The sequence below is a fragment of the Halichoerus grypus genome, chromosome 15, assembly GCF_964656455.1.
Source record: "Halichoerus grypus chromosome 15, mHalGry1.hap1.1, whole genome shotgun sequence".
Lineage (NCBI taxonomy): Eukaryota > Metazoa > Chordata > Mammalia > Carnivora > Phocidae > Halichoerus > Halichoerus grypus.
Window position 1 is genome coordinate 175,425 of NC_135726.1, and position 17,015 is coordinate 192,439.

General features: G+C 51.4%; 1 protein-coding gene and 1 long non-coding RNA gene across 3 annotated transcripts in view; one reads left to right on the forward strand and one right to left on the reverse strand.

Annotated features, from left to right (window-relative positions):
- Window positions 1–663: 663 nt before the first annotated feature.
- The window catches only part of SPIRE2 (spire type actin nucleation factor 2), a 35,027-nt gene continuing 18,675 nt past the window's right edge, over window positions 664–17,015 (reverse strand). For both annotated transcript variants that reach the window (XM_036119734.2, XM_078063521.1), the window contains exons 4-15: window positions 14,675–14,755; window positions 14,388–14,552; window positions 13,087–13,173; window positions 12,707–12,830; window positions 12,429–12,598; window positions 11,576–11,765; window positions 9,902–10,023; window positions 6,995–7,129; window positions 6,798–6,865; window positions 2,621–2,648; window positions 1,214–1,329; window positions 664–910 (exon numbers count right to left, since the gene is read on the reverse strand). In XM_036119734.2, the coding sequence (XP_035975627.1) occupies window positions 688–910; window positions 1,214–1,329; window positions 2,621–2,648; window positions 6,798–6,865; window positions 6,995–7,129; window positions 9,902–10,023; window positions 11,576–11,765; window positions 12,429–12,598; window positions 12,707–12,830; window positions 13,087–13,173; window positions 14,388–14,552; window positions 14,675–14,755 (1,509 nt within the window). In that variant the 3' untranslated portion in view covers window positions 664–687. The remainder of the gene's footprint in view (window positions 911–1,213; window positions 1,330–2,620; window positions 2,649–6,797; window positions 6,866–6,994; window positions 7,130–9,901; window positions 10,024–11,575; window positions 11,766–12,428; window positions 12,599–12,706; window positions 12,831–13,086; window positions 13,174–14,387; window positions 14,553–14,674; window positions 14,756–17,015) is intronic.
- LOC118552959 (uncharacterized) lies at window positions 7,037–9,315 on the forward strand. The gene is made up of 2 exons (XR_013444389.1): window positions 7,037–7,151; window positions 9,091–9,315. It is a non-coding gene; the product is annotated as an uncharacterized LOC118552959 (long non-coding RNA).

Below are 17,015 nucleotides of genomic sequence, written 5' to 3' on the forward strand. Positions count from 1 at the left end.
GCACCATCTCTGGACCTCTGAGTCTGTGAGGATGGCTGGGGCATGGAAGCTGGGCAGGGGGCAAGGAGGGAGCTTGGCCTTGAACCTTCCAATTGGGCATGATGCTGCTAGGAAAGTATCTGCCCACTCCTGGTCTTCCCGGCTGCCTCTGCAGGCCAGGTTCCGTTCAGAATGCTCCTGTCTACCTGGGGACCAAAGCAACCTGTCCCAGCCTGGACATCTACCCAGGGAGGGGAAGCTGCTGTGTTCTCATCCTCGGGATGGAGAAGAGAACCAACATGGGGGTGGGGGTCTTCCCAAAGCCCTATCATCTGGAATCCACTGTTGTATCTCCAACCTGCCCTTATTCCTGAGTGAGAAAACCTACTCCAGTGCCATCCCCTACCCCCAGCCAAGGACTCCCAAAAGCAAACGGCCTCCCCCGGGGAGGGTCCTGCAGTGAGCCTAACCCCAGATAAACTCTGGGGCCAAGAAACATGTATATAAATATATAGGCTGTGTGTATATATCATATAAATGTATCTATATATGTATATATGTACATGCACACTCAGGAGGGCAGGCCAGCAGCTGTGCCCCAGGATGGGGAGTTTCTTAGCCAGGGGGCAGGACTAGCCTGGCTCCTCTCCAGAGGCCTGGCCACCTTGAAAAGCCTCTGGCTAGGTGGCCCAGGAAGGCTGAGAGCCGTCACTTGAAGTTGAGAGTCCCGGTGTTAGGGATGTAGAGGGACTGGGTTTGGCGGGTACGGCGAGGTGTGGTGTGGAGGGCATCCACGCTCCTGCGGCTAGAGCGCACCACGTCCGCCACGAAGCTGGTGCAGTCGCCGCACACATCCCTGAGGACACAGCCGTGGGTGTAGATGTGCGGGAATGCCTCCTCCACACTCTGCCACTGGGGCCCCTGCAGGGATCTGGAGCAGGACAGAGCCGTCAGGGAAGTCTCTCCCCGGTTCCTCCATAGCCACAGCCCACCCGCCATAACCCTCCCATCCCCTCCCCCCAGCAAAAGCTTTTCCTCAAGAGGTAGCTGGAGTCCTGGGATCTGCCCACCAGCTCCGTTTCCAGCTCCCAGACCCTCTGAGAAGTCTCTTACTAGACAGCTGCCTTGGATCTCCTTGTCCTGGGAGTGTCCTAGCAAACCACCCCCCCAGCTCCTTTATTACTGTCAGGGCCTGACCACCACAGCGATACCAGCAAAGGGCAAAGGAACACACTGGAAGGCGTCTCTTCTCTGGGTCGGTGTAGTTCTGGTAGTTGACACCCTCCGAGGACTCTCAAAGCCCAGCGTGTAGACGGGAATGTGCGCAAACTTCTTAGAAGGCATCTTCATCTACAACACACAGACGGAGAGGTGGGCCAGGCGCCCCCCGGAGACAGGCGCGTGCACACACACCCCCACCCCCACGGACAGCCACCAGCTCTCGGCCTGTGTGACGCTCTGGGAGTGTCTAGAGGTCATCCTTTGCCCTATGTGTGCTCTCTGGACCCCCACTCCATGCCTGCCATCTGAAGGCATGGCCCCCTTGCTTGGTACCCACACCCAACCCCAGCCTGCACTCCCCCAGACAGACACTTGTACCGTATACCACCTGGCACACCCCGTGCATGCAGGAAATTCTCAATGTTGACTAGGTGGCGGTCTCTCCGCAGTGAAATGGCAGAATACGGAGGGTTTGAAAATCGTGGTGGTAAAACCCCTTTCCCAGAGGCCCTTGTTTCTAGGCTGGGGTGTACCAGGATGACATAGTTCTAAATGTGACCACCCTCTGTGTCTGGACATCTGCAGATACAAAGACCCCCCCAAGACTGCTATGAAGAACCTGTCCAAGAACATTCAAGGCAGTTGTAGTGTCAGAAGGGAGGACCTTCAGAGGGGAAGTGAAGGGTTTTTCTTGGCACCAGCCTGCTAATGTGGAATGTCAAAAAACATTTTTGGGGGGCACCTGGGTGGCTCAGTGGTTAAACGTCCTGCCTTCGGTTCAGGTCATGATCCCAGGGTCCTGGGATAGAGCCCTGCATCGGGCTCCCTGCTCAGAGGGCAGTCTGCTGCTCCCTCTGACCCTACCCTCTCTTGTGCTCGCTCTCTCTCACTGTCTCTCTCTCAAATAAATAAAATCTTTAAAAAAAAAAAATTTTTTTTTTTTAAAAGACCACCTACATGTCTTTAAAAACTACACAGTCTTGGGGCGCCTGGGTGGCTCAGTCGGTTAAGGGTCCGACTCTTGATTTTGGGTCAGGTCATAGTCTCAGCGTCGTGAGATCAAGCCCCATGCCTTTCTCCGTGCTCAGCGGGGAGTCGCTTAAGATCCTCTCTCCCTCTAAAACTAATGATGTAATGTATGGTGATTAACATAACAATAAAAAATTAATTAAAAGATCCTCTCTCCCTCTGCCCCTCCTCCCACTCAAAAAAATAATAATAAAAATAAAAACTACACAGTCTTGGAAAGTGTAGGGATGGGTTTTGTGAGGAGGAAGGAGATGGACAAGCTGGTCCATGTGTGACCAGCTCATAGGGGACAGTAGAGCCTCTGTGCACCCCCCCACTGTGGCTCAAGCCACGTCAGCCACAGGACACCTCACACACCTGGGGCCTTGCGCAGACCCCAGACACTCCTCACCTTTATGCTGCAGGAAGTGCAGACAGCCCTGGAAGGGAAAGAGGAGGGTCAGCTGTGAAGAGGCCACAGAGAAACCGTTCCCGCCAGTCAGCTGCCCTGCCCCCTGCCTGACCCCCAGTTATTCAGTATTTCGCTTATTTTATCCCCAAATCTTGCTCTTCTTCTTAATTAGCTGTACATCCAAAATATTTCTGCCACTCACAGCTCTTTCTCTGGATGGTTTGGTCTGGGGATTCTTCATGTGCCCGACACTCCCACGACAAGCCCCTCCAAGCCAGAGGGGCCATAGTTGAGCGGCTCAGTTTTAAGCAGCGATGAACATCTTTTTATTCCCCATTCCTGATTTCAAAAATGAATGCCTTCTTGGAAAAACCCCAAGAGAGAGAGGACTGTAATGGAGACCCAGGAGTCCTCAGAGGCAATCCTGCTGACAGGTTTCCTTCTCCAGATCCAAGTGCGATTGACAAAGATACACATTTAAACGTAAAATAAAAATAAATGGGGTATTATGCATACTATTCTGTAAAGATACATCAGGGGACAAATTGTCCAAATTTATTCTTTAAAAGAAGGTACGGTGTCCTCTTGCATGGACATCTTATAATTGGTTTGCCATCTAGAAACCTCTGGGTTAATTTTACCTTGTTTCACTGTGGTCAGGGAACATACTTTCCATGACTTGAATCCTACATTTTTGAGACCTGTTTTATGACCCAGAATACGGTCTATTTTGGTAAATGGTCCGTGTGCACTTGAGAAGGAGTACATTCTGCTGTGGTTGGGTGGACTGTGCTATGAATGTCTGATCAAATCGGTTGGTAGTGTTCAAGTCTTCAATATCCATAGTATTTTTCTATCTGCAAGCTTTATCAATTGTTGAGAGAAGGCTGTTGAACTTCTAATTAGAAGTATGGATTTATCTATTTTTCCTTGCAACTTTATCAGATTTTTACTCCACATATTTTTGAGCTCTGTTAGTATGTCAAGTGTTTACAATAGTTATTTTCTCTCCTTATCATTATGACAGGAACACCTTTATCTCTGGTAATGTTTTTTGCAATCTACATTGAAATTAATACATCATCTTTCTTTTGACTAGTATTGGCATGGTCTATCTTTCTCCACTCTCCTTCTAACCAGTCTGTGTCTTTTTAGGTAAAGTACATGTCTTGCAGGCAGCAGATGGTCTTGCTTTCTTTACTCTGTTGTGTAGACATTTTACAATTAAGGTAACTATGACACAGTGGGGTTTAGGACTATCATCTTGCTGTTTGTTTTCTTTTTGCCCTATTTGTTCTTTGTCCCCTTTTCCTTTTTACTAATTGATTACTTTTTATGATTCCATGCTCTTTCTCTGCTTTCTTACTTTAGTGGTTGCTTTCAGACTTCTACTATACTTCTGTAACTTACCACAGTCTACCGTCAAGTAATATTTTACCACTTCATGTAGAGTATAAAATACCCCCAATAGCATCCTTCTTCTGATCCCCTCCTTGGCATTAATGCCATTGTTATGGTATTTTTTACTTAGAGATATATTATAAATCCCATAATACATTGCTGTTAATTTTTTGGCATGCCTGGTAATCATTGAGACGGGACACTGCATTTCACCCTGTTGGGTGCTGGATCTTGATTTACCTTGTAAAGAGTTACAAGAAAATCAACTTCTGTGTTCTCTTACCAGTTGGCACTTGTGGTGCTCTCCACCTGTGTGGATGCAGAGTGCCATCTGGTGCCATTTTCCTTGTATGTGAAGGACCTCACTGAACATTTGTTTTAGTGGGCCTACTGCTGAAGAATTCTTTTGGTTTTTGTATTTCTGGAGATGTTTTTACCTTTTGTCTTTGTTTTTGAAGCATAGTGTTGCTGGGTATAGGATTCTAGGTGGACAGTTTTTCAGTCCTTCAGAAATGCTCTTTTAGGGGCACCTGGGTGGCTCAGTCGGTTAAGCATCTGCCTTTGGCTCAGGTCATGATCCCAGAACTCTGGGATCGAGCCCCGCATCGGGCTCCCTGCTTAGCGGGAAGCCTGCTTCTCCCTCTCCCTCTGCCCCTCCCCCTGCTCATTCTCTCTCTCTCTCTAATAAATAAATAAAATCTTAAAAAAAAAAAAAAAAAAGAAATGCTCTTTTACTGTCCTGTTGCTCACGTTATTTCACTGAGAAGCCTGCAACCACCCTTGTCTGTCCTCTCTACACGTCTTTATTTGCTGGCTGATCTTAAGAATTTCTCTTAGGGCACCTGGGTGGCTCAGTTGGTTAAGCATCGACCCTTGATTTCGCCTCAGCCCACATCATGTTCCGCGCTCAGCATGGAGTCTGCTTATCCCTCTCCCTCTGCTCCTCCCCTGCTCTACTAAAATAAATAAAATCTTTAAAAAAAAAAAGAATTTCTCCCTATTACAGTTTTGATCAATTTGGTTAATATGTGCCTTGGTTGCAATTTTTTTCATGTTCCTTGTGCTTAGGGTTGAGTTTCTTGTGAGTTTATATTTTTCATCAAATTTGGAAAACGCTTTTAGCTATTATTTCTTCAAATGCTTTTTCTGCCCCCCCCTTTTCCTTTGGGGACTTTAATTACATCTACATTAGACTTCTTAACGTTATCCCACAGCTCACTGGCACCATTTTCGTTTTTTAAAATTATTATTTCTCTCAGTGTTTTCATTTTAGTTTCTACTATTGTTTTCTCTTTTGAGTTCATTAATTTTTTCTTCTGCACATTCTTCTGAATGTTGAATCTACTGTTACTTTTATCTGGTGTAATTGGGAACATTCATCCAAACATTCTGGTTTTTATGTCTAGAACTTTGTGTCTTCTTCAAATTTTTCATGCTTGTAACTTTTTGAACATATGAAATACAGTTCAAAACTTTTAATGTACTTATCTACTAATTCTAACATCTGTGTCAGTTCTGAGGGACTTTGATTTTTCTATCATGGGTCATGTTTTCCTGCTTTTTTTTTTTTTTTTTTTAAGATTTCATCCATTTTTTGACACAGAGACACAGCGAGAGAGGGAACACAAGCAGGGGGAGTGGGAGAGGGAGAGGCAGGCTCCCCGCCGAGCAGGGAGCCCGATGCGGGGCTCGATCCCAGGACCCTGGGACCGTGACCTGAGCCGAAGGCAGATGCTTAATGACTGAGCCACCCAGGCGCCCCTGCTTTCCTGCTTCTTGACATGCCTGATACCTTTGATTAGATGCTAGACATTTTTATCTTGCTGGGTGCTAGATATTTTTCTCTTCCTATTCTTGAGCTTTGTTCTGGGAAGCATTTAAGATACTTGGGAATGGTTTAGTCCTTTTAGGTCTTGCTTTTTTTTTAATTTTTAGGTCTGGAACAATGCTCAGTCTAGGGGTACTTTTTCGCCACTAGTGGGACAAGACCTTCCTCTGTATCCCACTCAGTGGCTCATGAGTTACAACATTTCCACCATGGTTGTGGGAACAGACACTATTCCTTTCAAGCTTTAGCACAGGGTCAGTATACTTTTTCTGTAAAGGGTCAGATAGTAAACATTTTAGATGTGGCTAAATGAATAAACAAAGGATGTGGCTTTGTTCCAATAAAATTTTATTTACAAAACAGGTAGTAGGCCAGATTTAGATTTTGCCAGTCCTTGCTACAGGATGCTTCTTCCCCAGCCTTCAGTGATTTCCTTGCTTATATGTGCTGATAAGTACCCTGCTGAATACTCCAGGAGGATCTCACCCTGTGGACAGCTCTCTCCCTGCTGGAAATCTGCACTAAGACCTCTAGCTGCCTTGGTCTCTCTGGGTTCAGCTTTACCTCCTCCACTTGAGGAGCCAAGTGACCTAGAAACTCCAGTTGAGGCAGTTGTAGGGCTCAGCCTGTTTCCTGTGGTTACCTGATATCCAGTATCTTGAAATCCACTGTTTCCTGTTCCTTGGGTTTTCTGTTTTTTATGGGTTTTTTTGGTTGTTTCAGGTGGAAGGTGCCCGTTCTAATCCCTATTATCCCACCTTGCCTGAAGGTGGGAGCCCCTTAGCTATTAAAATAAATTAAACATTTTGTTCCATGGTTGCACTAGCCCATGATGCATGATAGAACATCCCCACAATCACAGGAAGTTCTACTGGACAGTGCTGGCTTAGAGACGCTTACCTCCTCCTCCCATGTTAATTCACAGCCAGGGTGCTTACAGAGGCTCACCTCTTGCAAAAGAGACAGGTGGGTGGCCAGGAGAATAGCGAGAACTTGGTTCGGCAGCAGCAACAAATCTGTAAGAAAAGGCCCAGATTAGTTAGTCCTGCCTGGTGAGGAAGCAGCCCAGGGTTCAGGCTGCCTGGCCTGCCCTCCACCCAGGGCTCCTGCCTGACGAGGGAGCAGCTGGGTGCAGGCCACCTCACCTTCCCCTTCCTTAGACTGCTGACGAGCTCCTTGTTCTGCAGGAATTTCTCCATCTCGGCCTTCACCAGCACACGGCGCACGTCCATCACCTCCTCCACAGTCAGAGCGAGGCTCTCCACAGGGTGGCTGAACTCCTGGGGACAAAAGGGGCAAGGGGTGAGTGCTCCTCAGGTCTTCGGGAATGAGGCCTTTCAGGATCCTGTCCACAAGGTCCTCTCTTCTCTAAGGACTCTGGAATCTTTGTGGCCTCAGCCTACCCAAGCCTAGCAACTTCCTAAAACACCCCATTCTTAGCTCATCTACCCCTGGGAGCCACACATGCTACTCAGGACTTCTCTGATGGGGTCGTGCAACCGCAAGCAAGGTTTCCTATGACCTGGCCCCGCCCCCAGCCCACTCTTGACCACATCGCCTTTAGCCATCCCCACCTGTGTTCACAGTGCTCTCCAGACCTGAAATGTCTGCCTCCCACCTTGTTCCCCACCTGCAAACACACACCACAGCCAATCAAAACCAGCCAGGGTCCCCAGGCCCACCCCTTCTCCTCCGGGAACTCTTCACCACAGGGCGCTCTCCTCGCCAGCAGCAGAAGGCCCTGGGCACCTCCTGCATGCTGCCCAGCTCAGTGCTCGCCAACCAGCAGGGCTCTGAGTCGGCCCGTCTGTGGGTGGCGTGTGTCCTACCTGCCACATCGCCTACCGCTTTGGGCCACCATGGTGAGTGTGCCTTGTTCAGCCCTCCCTCCCGGGAGGTCACTGTAGAGCTCGACCTCTCAAAGCCTCGGGGCCTCTCTGTCAAGTGGGGCTGCATTCCAGTTCCACTGAGAGAACACATACAGCCCTTAGCGCAATGCCTGGCACCCCAAATTTAACATTTAGCTACTAAGATGAGTCATCATGGGGGGCACCAGCCCGCGACGGTGCCGCAAAGGTGGGAGTCGGGATACTGCTTTTTGTTTCAGATTGCCAGGGGATTATCCTAGTTAGGGTAGTTGTCGGGAGAGTCTGAGAGACCGTGTTCTCATTCCAGCCTGAAGCATCAGGTCCTTTGGCTTCTGACCTTTGTTTCCAACAGCCTGAACCCTAACCTGTGACCCTTACACGTTACACTAACTGTACACATGGCCAAGAAGTCTCACGTCAGGGCAGACAGTCGCTGAGGTTATGTGATGTTTGATAGGCAAACCTCTCAGAAAGCACTCTCGAGAGCTGTGCTAAGAAGAATACACTTAGGGGATTTGTCATTTTAAGATATGTCCCCCCCAAAATTAATTGATTAAAAGAATATATTGAGGCGCCTGGGTGGCTCCGTCGGTTAAGTGTCTGACTCTTGATCTCAGCTCAGGTCTCAATCTCAGGGTTGTGAGTTCAAGCCCCACGCTGGGCGTGGAGCCTACTTAAAAAAAAAAAAAGAATATATACATGTCCTCCAATTAATTGACATCCCTTCAAGAAGCAAGCCTTCCTCTCTGCCGGCCGCCCGAGTTGCGTGGGGGCTCGCATGCACTCAAGACTCCATTGCACCCGTATCCCACCGCCGTGGCCGAGGAAGGCCCTGCTGCTGGTGTACGGACATTAATACGGCTTCACAGGAGGGGCTGGGCCCGCCTCATCCACGACGGCCTAGCACGTGGGATTCACAAAGCTGCAACGCCTTAGACAAGTGCCAAACCCATCTCTGTGCGTTTGCACCAACTGTGATGAGCCTGTGCGTGTCAAGCTGGTGGAGTGCTTTGTGCTGAGCACCAAGTCAACCTAATTAAGGTTGATGACAAGGAGAAACGAGGGGAAGGGACGGGCTCTCTAAAACCGACAGAGAAGAAAACCCCGTCAAGGGCTTGGTTGCAGTTGTGTGGTGGTTAAGGACTACGGGAAAGATCCTGCCAAGGATGCCATCGAGGAATACTTCAAATGCAAGAAATGAATAAGTAAAAAACTTGGTTCTGGTTCTTCACCCCCCCCCCAAAAAAAGGGCGGGGGTCTTAATTCTCCTCCCCTGAGAACGTACTTAGTGACCCACTTGTAATGACGAGATTAGGGTGGAAATAACAAGGAGTGACTTCTGACGCTGGCTTCTGCCTTGGTGTCTCTCTCAGACCATGAGCGCTGGGGGAAGCCCACCACCCTGTCCTGAGGACACCCAGCCCTGGGGAGAGGGCTGCATGTGGAGGCCCCAAGGCCTCCCACCCACAGCCACGTGAGGAGCCACATTCCAGTGCAACCTCCAGGGAGGCCTGAGCCAGGCTGCCCAGCTGAGCCACTTCTGGATTCCTGACCTCGGACACTGTGAGATAATAAAAGTTTGTTGTTTACACTTTTAAGTTTTGGGGTAATTTTTAATGCAGCGGTAATACAGGACTTAGTTGGGGAGTATCAGTAGTAATACTACCTTACGTTTATATGGCACTTTTCAAAGTTAACATGTTCTCATGTGAGCCTCTTGACAAAACTTCAAGGAAAGGGTGATGACGACACCCTTGACATGCGGGCTCTTCACCACTGTAATCCCTTTGATAAAATCCTACACTAAGGCTGAGGAAGCCCAGGTGCGGGGGTAAGGGGTGTAGTGGCAGAGTAAAAGTTTTGACCCTATAAAATGCTGTCACATCTCACTGCCTTCAGGCACAGGGCTCCAGTTTCTCCCCTGTCTTAACCCTCACCAAGATGGAAGTAAGAACTTCAGATGTCCCCTGTCCCCTTAGGAAGGTCTTGTTCTGGCCAGAGGGCTGCCGTGCCCAGAAGGTGGCAGCAGAAACCAGATGTGGCGGCTCCAGAGCAGACCTAGCAACACCCTCGAAGGAGCGGGGGGGCCCCCCTCCTGCTGGGCCTTGTCCTGCGGAGACGTGAGGCTAAGGGCCCAAGAGATGGCACCCACTTACTGTGGACAACTAGGCCTCTGTCACTCACCAGCCACAGGTGATGGGTGTCTGGGGCTGCAGAAGCCTCTGGCTGGTCCTCTGCTGAGCCCAGGTCACTGTGTGGTAGGGAGCTGGGGTCAGGCTGGGCCTGGACGCTCACCGGGAAGGGACCTGGAGTAAGAGCACAGAAGCCCTGTCCGGACAACCTGGCAGAAACTGGTGTGGGAGGGCTGTGCCCGGGGGTGAGGGAGACAGCTGGCCTGGCAGTAGGGGTCTTGGGGGGCGTCATCAAGCACAAGGACACAGAGAGGGTATGTGAACCACGCCGGGGGCACGTTAGTGCAGCAGGCCCAAGGGACCCCTATAGGGGCCCCATATCCGATCCCTGTAAACGATCCAACGTTAGGAGTCCCATGGCAGCCAACAGGGAAAGCAGGTAGCATGAGTCCTGCAGGAAGCCTGCCTCCCCCATTAGTGCTGCTCACTGCTCTAAACGCAGACAGGGATGGAGGAGAAAGGCAGATTCACCTCCACCACGGGGTCCCTGAGACTTGAGGATAGTTGTGGGGAGACGGTGAGGTATGGAATTGGCCTGGCCTGGACCTCTTCACTCCAGGAAGCGAATCAGCTACCAAATGGCACCACCCTGAGAGTGGCAAGAGAGCAAGAGGGTGGTTCAAGGTAACCTGGAGAGCAGAGAAGGCGGCCTGGCCATGTCTGCTAGAAGCAGTGGGTGAGGCGGAGGGGACAACCCCATGTCCTGTCAGCACTTTGGGGAGCACAGCCCTTACAAGAGTGGGACTAACTATTCCTGTGTGGCCAGTAGGATTGTTTTGACCTCTCTGCTGAACAACAGGGAAAGGAGGTGACGATAAGTCAGGTTCTAGAGTGGTGTGTGCTGCATGGCCCATCTGGTTCATTGCAGACACCTTTTCATTGACAGAAAAAAAAAAGACTAGAAAGATCTGTCAGTCATCTATCCATCCATCCATTTGTCTATCCACCTGCCTATCCATCCATCATCCATCCATCCATCTGCCGATCATCTATCCACCCACCCATTATCCATCCATCATCCTCCCATTATCCATCCATCACCCATCCATCATCCATGTTTCCATCTATCCTTCTATCATCCATCCATCAATTATCCACCCATCTGCCCATAATCCATCCATCTATCCTTCTATCATCCCTCTATCCATCTTCGATCCATCATCCATCCATCATCATCCATTATCCATGTCATCCATCCACCCATCTATCTACCCATAATCCATCTATCCATCCATCATCATCCATCCAATCATGCATCATCCATCTATCCTTCCATTATCTGTCATTTATCCATCATCCATCCATATACATCCATCATCTGTCTATTCATCCTCCATCCATCCAGTTTTCTTTTCATACACCAATATATTAATAGTAACTATCTCTAGATATTAGAATCATGGGAATGTTTTAAAGTTTTTAAAAAGTGTTTTACAAAAAATGTGGATTACTAATTTTATAAGAAAGTTTTCAAGTTAAAAAAGTGGAGAATGCCTGCCTGAGGCAATGAGGTAAGTCTGGGCTTGAACTTTAAACACCTTCTTACAGATAGGAGCTCCCTGTGGCCTCTGAGTGCTGCCTGCTCAGGACGACAGCAGGACCCAAGGCAGGACATGATGCCCACAGGACAGTGTCAAGGGAGAAGGGGGTGAGAGTCCCCACTTGCCTTGCTCCTGGGCGCTTGGCCTCCAAGTGTGCATGCTGCCTGCACGGGGCCGGGATGATTCCAACCCTCCTTGGGGCTGAGTGGCTGGCTGCAGGCTAGAGGCCACTTCACTCCGGAGCTGGATCAGGTCATGCTCTGAGAAAGAGCGGTCCCGCTTCAGTGTCACCTCCCCACATGGAGACTCTTCCTCCTGTGGACACAGCAGACTCAGCCCTGACCACTCTGCCCACCAACACCAGCACCTCCTGCCTGTCCCTGGACTGGCAGGGGACCGCTGCTGGGCCCACTAAGGCCACCCAGGGTCACCTCTGCTTACTGCCCAGCCTCACTATCCTCTATACAGTGGAAATAAGTGTCTCAAAAAAACAAACCCTTCCCTGAGGCCTGTGGGAAGTCCTGGAGATGATCGGTCTGGTGTCTGGGGCAGCCCACTGAGATCGCTACCACCCCTGGTTTCCTTGGGCTCAGAGGGCAGTGAGGACATGATGTCCCCATCGAGTGTCCCACTCAGTGTCACAGTGAGACACACTGGCTTTTCACATCAGCCGGGAGGCTGCTTAGCTTCCCAGCCCCAAGATGATGGAGTACGTACATTCCAGCCCTTTTGTGCTATGGGAAGAGGTGGCCCAAGGCCACTGTTCAGTCACCAGTGTGAGCCACCAAGATGGGGAAGTGCTCCCAAGTCCCACCATATTTGCTCTCAGAGCAGACCCAACCCCACAGCAGGACACCAGCTCCAAAGAAGAGTGTTGCCCTCAGCCCTGAGCAGTGACGCCCTCAGCTGAAAGCTACATGCTGGCTTTGCTCAGCCTTTCTCACTTGCCCCTTCTCCTCCTCCCTGGTGGGCTCTGACCTCAGATGTGTTCATCTCCTCCATCTCAGCCAAGGTGGGTGCCTTGAGCAGGACCCGGGGCCGTGGGCGCTGCGTGTTGTTCCCGGCATCCGTGATGGACAGGTTGATGCAAGAAGTGGATTTGGTGTCCCCTGAACAGGCATTGAGAATGCAGGGCAGAGAGCCAAACCCTGGTGGAGGTGGGGAGGTGGGGCAGGACAGGAGAGTGAGGGGGTGGGGACAGAGGGGGAGGGAGCAGGGAAGGAGGGAAGGTGGGAAGGGGGGTGTCCCATGCTCACCCCGGCCACCCCAGTGCTCGCCCCCAACCGGGCGCAGCCTCCGCTCCTGCTTGATCTCCTCCAGGATCTTCTCGTGCAGGGTTCTCTGCTTTTGCGGTAAGGGGCGAAGCCTTCTCTCTGAGACCTGGGGGGAGTATGGCAGCTCCAGGAAGGAAAGGCAGTGGGGCTGTGACACAGACATACTGGAGTGGGGAGGAACCCTGGTGACACAGCCAGGCCTATCAGGAGCCGGCACAGCAGGGGGCAGACGGGAGGTGCCCTGTGTGCTCCCGGGGCAGGTCCATCTCAGAATCAACCTCTCAGCGCCCTCCCTCAGTGGAGGTGCCATTCTGCCCTTGAGGAGGGAAGGCCAAGGGGGGGAAGCCCCGCACAGCTGGTACCTGTTTCAGTGGAGGCCGGGAGCGGATGAAGTCTAGGATGAGTTCATGGGCATCCTTCTTCACCCGGGGAGGGATGTCTCCATCGACCTGTGGGGTTGGTACGCACACAGGAGCTGGGCTGTGGGAGGACTCACTCAGCCCTGAGCAGGACCTGGTCCTCACGCCACCCTTCCCCTCATGGGCTGCATGGCGGGCACAAGGGCTGCCGCTGGGACCACCACTAACTTCCCTACATCTCAGATTCTTCATGTGGGAATGAAGGTCAGGGGCACCCCTGTCACCCAGCTGTCCTAAGAATGAAATGAACTCCACATTTAAAATTTGCAGAGTGAAGCCAGAACACAGCAAGAGTTATGTGAGCATAAAATGGGACAATCCCATCATCTCAGCTGCTGCTGCTGGTCCTCCAGAATCCTCCACTCGTCCCTTCTTCCTGTCCTTGTCACACTGTGTCCCCAACATCCCACTGTGTCCCACCGTGTCCCTAATGTCACACTGTGTCCCTGTCCTTGTCACTGTGTCCCCATCATGCTGTGTCCCCGATGTCATGCCATGTCCCCAACATCACGCCGTGTCCCCGACGTCACATTGTGTCCCACCGTGTCCCTGGCATCACACTGTGTCCCTGTCCTGTCACTCCATGTCCCCGGCATGACATCGTGTCACACCGTGTCCCCAATGTCACACTGTGTCCCCATCACCCCATGCCCCACTGTGTCCCTGATGTCACACTGTGTTCCTGTCCTTGTCACACCGTGCCTGACATCATGCTGTGTCCCTGTCCTTGTCACACCGTGTCCCTGACATCACACCGTTATACCATGTCCCCGATGTCACACTGTGTCAGTGTCCCCGATGTCACAGTGTCCCTGTCCTTGTCACAGTGTCCCCGACGTCACACCGTGTCCCTGATGTCACACCGTGTCCCTGACGTCATGCTGTGTCCCTGTCCTTGTCACACTGTGTCCCTGTCCTTGTTGCACCGTGTCCCCATCAGACCATATCCCCATCACGCCGTGTCCCTGACGTCACGCTGTGTCCCTGTCCTTGTCACACCATGTCCCAGATGTCACACTGTGTCACACCGGGTCCCTGATATCACACCGCGTCCCCGACATCACACCCTGTCACACCGTGTCCCCGACGTCACACCGTGTCAGGTGTGAGCCAGGTGAGTCAGGGCCACATCTGCCCATGCACATCTGAATACCCAGCTCAGGAGCCAGCACACAGAGCAGGGGCTCCAGAGCCACCGCTGGGCAGAAGGCTCGGGGGTAGGCTCCTCTCCCCCACCAGCTCACCATGACCTTGCGTAGTTTGTAGTTTCTGGCGCGGATGTCCTGCATCAGCATCTCGAAGGGCGTGAGCTGGAACTCAGTGGGCAAGGGGTTGAATTCCTGCTCCTGCACCTTCTTGAGCTTCACTCCGTGGCGGAGCTCCCTCATGAGTTGCACCCAGAGTCGGGCCTGGGCCCCCGAGAAGACGAAAATGGCCCTTAGACCCAGCGGGGCTCCCAGAGGCCTGGCACAGACCCCAGGTGGGGGGGCTGAGCCCTGTGTCCCAGGGCTGGAGGAGAGCCATAGCTTACCCAGTCCGTGTGTCCCAGGTTGTCAAGCTCTGCCAGGGGCTTCTCTGCCTGCAGCTCATCCTCCCGAAGCTTCTGCAGCATCTGTTAGTCCAGGAGAAGGTGAAAGAGTGGTCGTCAGGGGGATATGGGCCCTACCAGTCTGTCCATCTGGGGACAGTCCCTTAACACATGGGCTAGTATTCCACCAGCTAAAAAAGGGATGAGTGGGCATTTTTGGCCAAGGCTTTGGGTTCAGAAAGATTGAGAGAAACAAAGCCATTAGCTGTGGAACCACGTGGGACACTTGGTGTCCCATCAGCTATCTCTGGAAGCTCCTCCTGGGCAAGGGCAGAAGTGAGAACATAACACCCACCTAGCACCCACATAGAACTTCTGGTTCTCTCTCTTCTCTTGGCTGATCCACACGGCCCAGAGAGCAATGTGTCCTTCAGAGGGAGCAGATGCAGGGGGAACCCTGCTTTCTGTCATCTGTGAAGAGCTCCCAGTCTTCCTTCAGATCTAGCTCTCAGGGCGCTTCCTCAGGAACACCTTAGCCTCTTTGCCCAGGCAACATGCACACCCTGCTCTTGGAAAACCCATGGCTGCTTCTTGACACATGATCCCCACCGGAGTTTTATGGTTATCTGCTTCTTTGAGTGTTGTCTGGACCACTGGCTCCAGAGGCCAGAACCACATTTATGTTTCTGTTTTCTGACCTTAGTATTCCTGGTTCGTAGCACAACATTACAGATGCTAGGTCGTAAACAGTGGTTGGATAAATGAATAAATGGACGGATGCATGGGTGGGTGGGTGAGTGGATGGAGGAATGGTGGATGGATGGGTGGATGGAGGAATGGTGGATGGATGGGTGGATGGAGGAATGGTGGATGGATGGGTGGATGGAGGAATGGTAGATGGGTGGATGGGTGGGTGGATGGATGGGTGGATAGAGGAATGGTGGATGGATGGGTGGATGGAGGAATGGTAGATGGGTGGATGGATGGGTGGATGGAGGAATGGTGGATGGATGGGTGGATGGATGGAGGAATGGTGGATGGATGGATGGATGGGTGGATGGATGGATGGAGGAATGGTGGATGGATGGATGGGTGGGTGGATGGTTGGGTGGATGCATGGGTGGATGGATGGATGGGTGGATGGAGGAATGGTGGATGGATGGGTGGATAGGAGAATGGATGAGTAGACAGATGGGTAAGAGGAGGAGTTACTCAGCAAGTCCTGGGAAAGAGACACAGGTTCGTATTTTATCAAGTAGAGAAAATGCCACCATCACGGTGAGGGCCAAAGAAGAACATGAAGGATTGTTAGGTACTGTTCTTTGCTGAGAATTTGGGAAGAAGCTGCTAGATTAACTGCCTTCATTGTGCTGGATCTTGGCAGCAGCTGGAGACTCTGTTCCCACCAACTCTCCTACCCTGGAGAAGCATCGAACCTTTAGCACACAGCTCCCACCTCACTGCCCCCGCCCCACCCACTAAGACAGAACCGGTTACCCTGGCTTTCATCCCAAGCTACCTGCTAAACTGCTTTGGGACACTCTAGAAAATGCTGTCAAGTCTCAGAGTAGCACATGGTGTGTGATCTGGCTGATTCTGAAAATAGACCTGTGTGTGATCTGGCAGTTTCTGTGGGCAAAGGGCATGAAGGGCGGGTCTCCCATCCCTCCTGGACTTTCTATACCTGTCCCTGAACAGGGTGTTTCTCCCTAAAATGCCAGCCCAGATGTGTCCCACCAACAGACACTCTTCTTTCTCCCCGTCACTACCAATTCCCTGAACGTCTCTTGGGTCAATTACTCGGAAGTCTAGAGTTGTTTGCTCCTGCTAAAGAAAGCGCTTCCATTGTCCGCATAAGGAACTGATCTTAGCAACAGAACAGATGACTTCAGAGCAAGAAAAACAGAAGCATTAAGACCATCCACCAATTAGAACATTAGAAGAACATCTCTAAGATGTCAAGGAGGAGTGGGGTTTGGGGGCGCAGGGGGACAGGGAGTGGGCAGAGGAACCACCCACCCTTGGGCTATCAGCTGGGCTGCAGGTAAGGGCCCAGCGGCTCAGGCAGTGTCGCCGACTTGCCCTGAGCTGGGACCCCGGCCCCGTCAATCAGAGCAATCCTGAGAATCTCCTCAGGCCCACGAATTCAGGGAAGCTGGTCCAGGGATGAGCATCAGTCCATTCCAAACAACACCTTCTGCCATTTAAGCAAGAGTGGGTGGAGCAAATTCCCCTGCCCTCTATGAAGTCTGCATTCTCTCATCTGTGACTGCTGATGGGAGGCAGGAGTCCCTGTGCCCAGACCCCTGCTTCAAGGAAGTGTGCCAGTTCCCTCCAAGGGAGG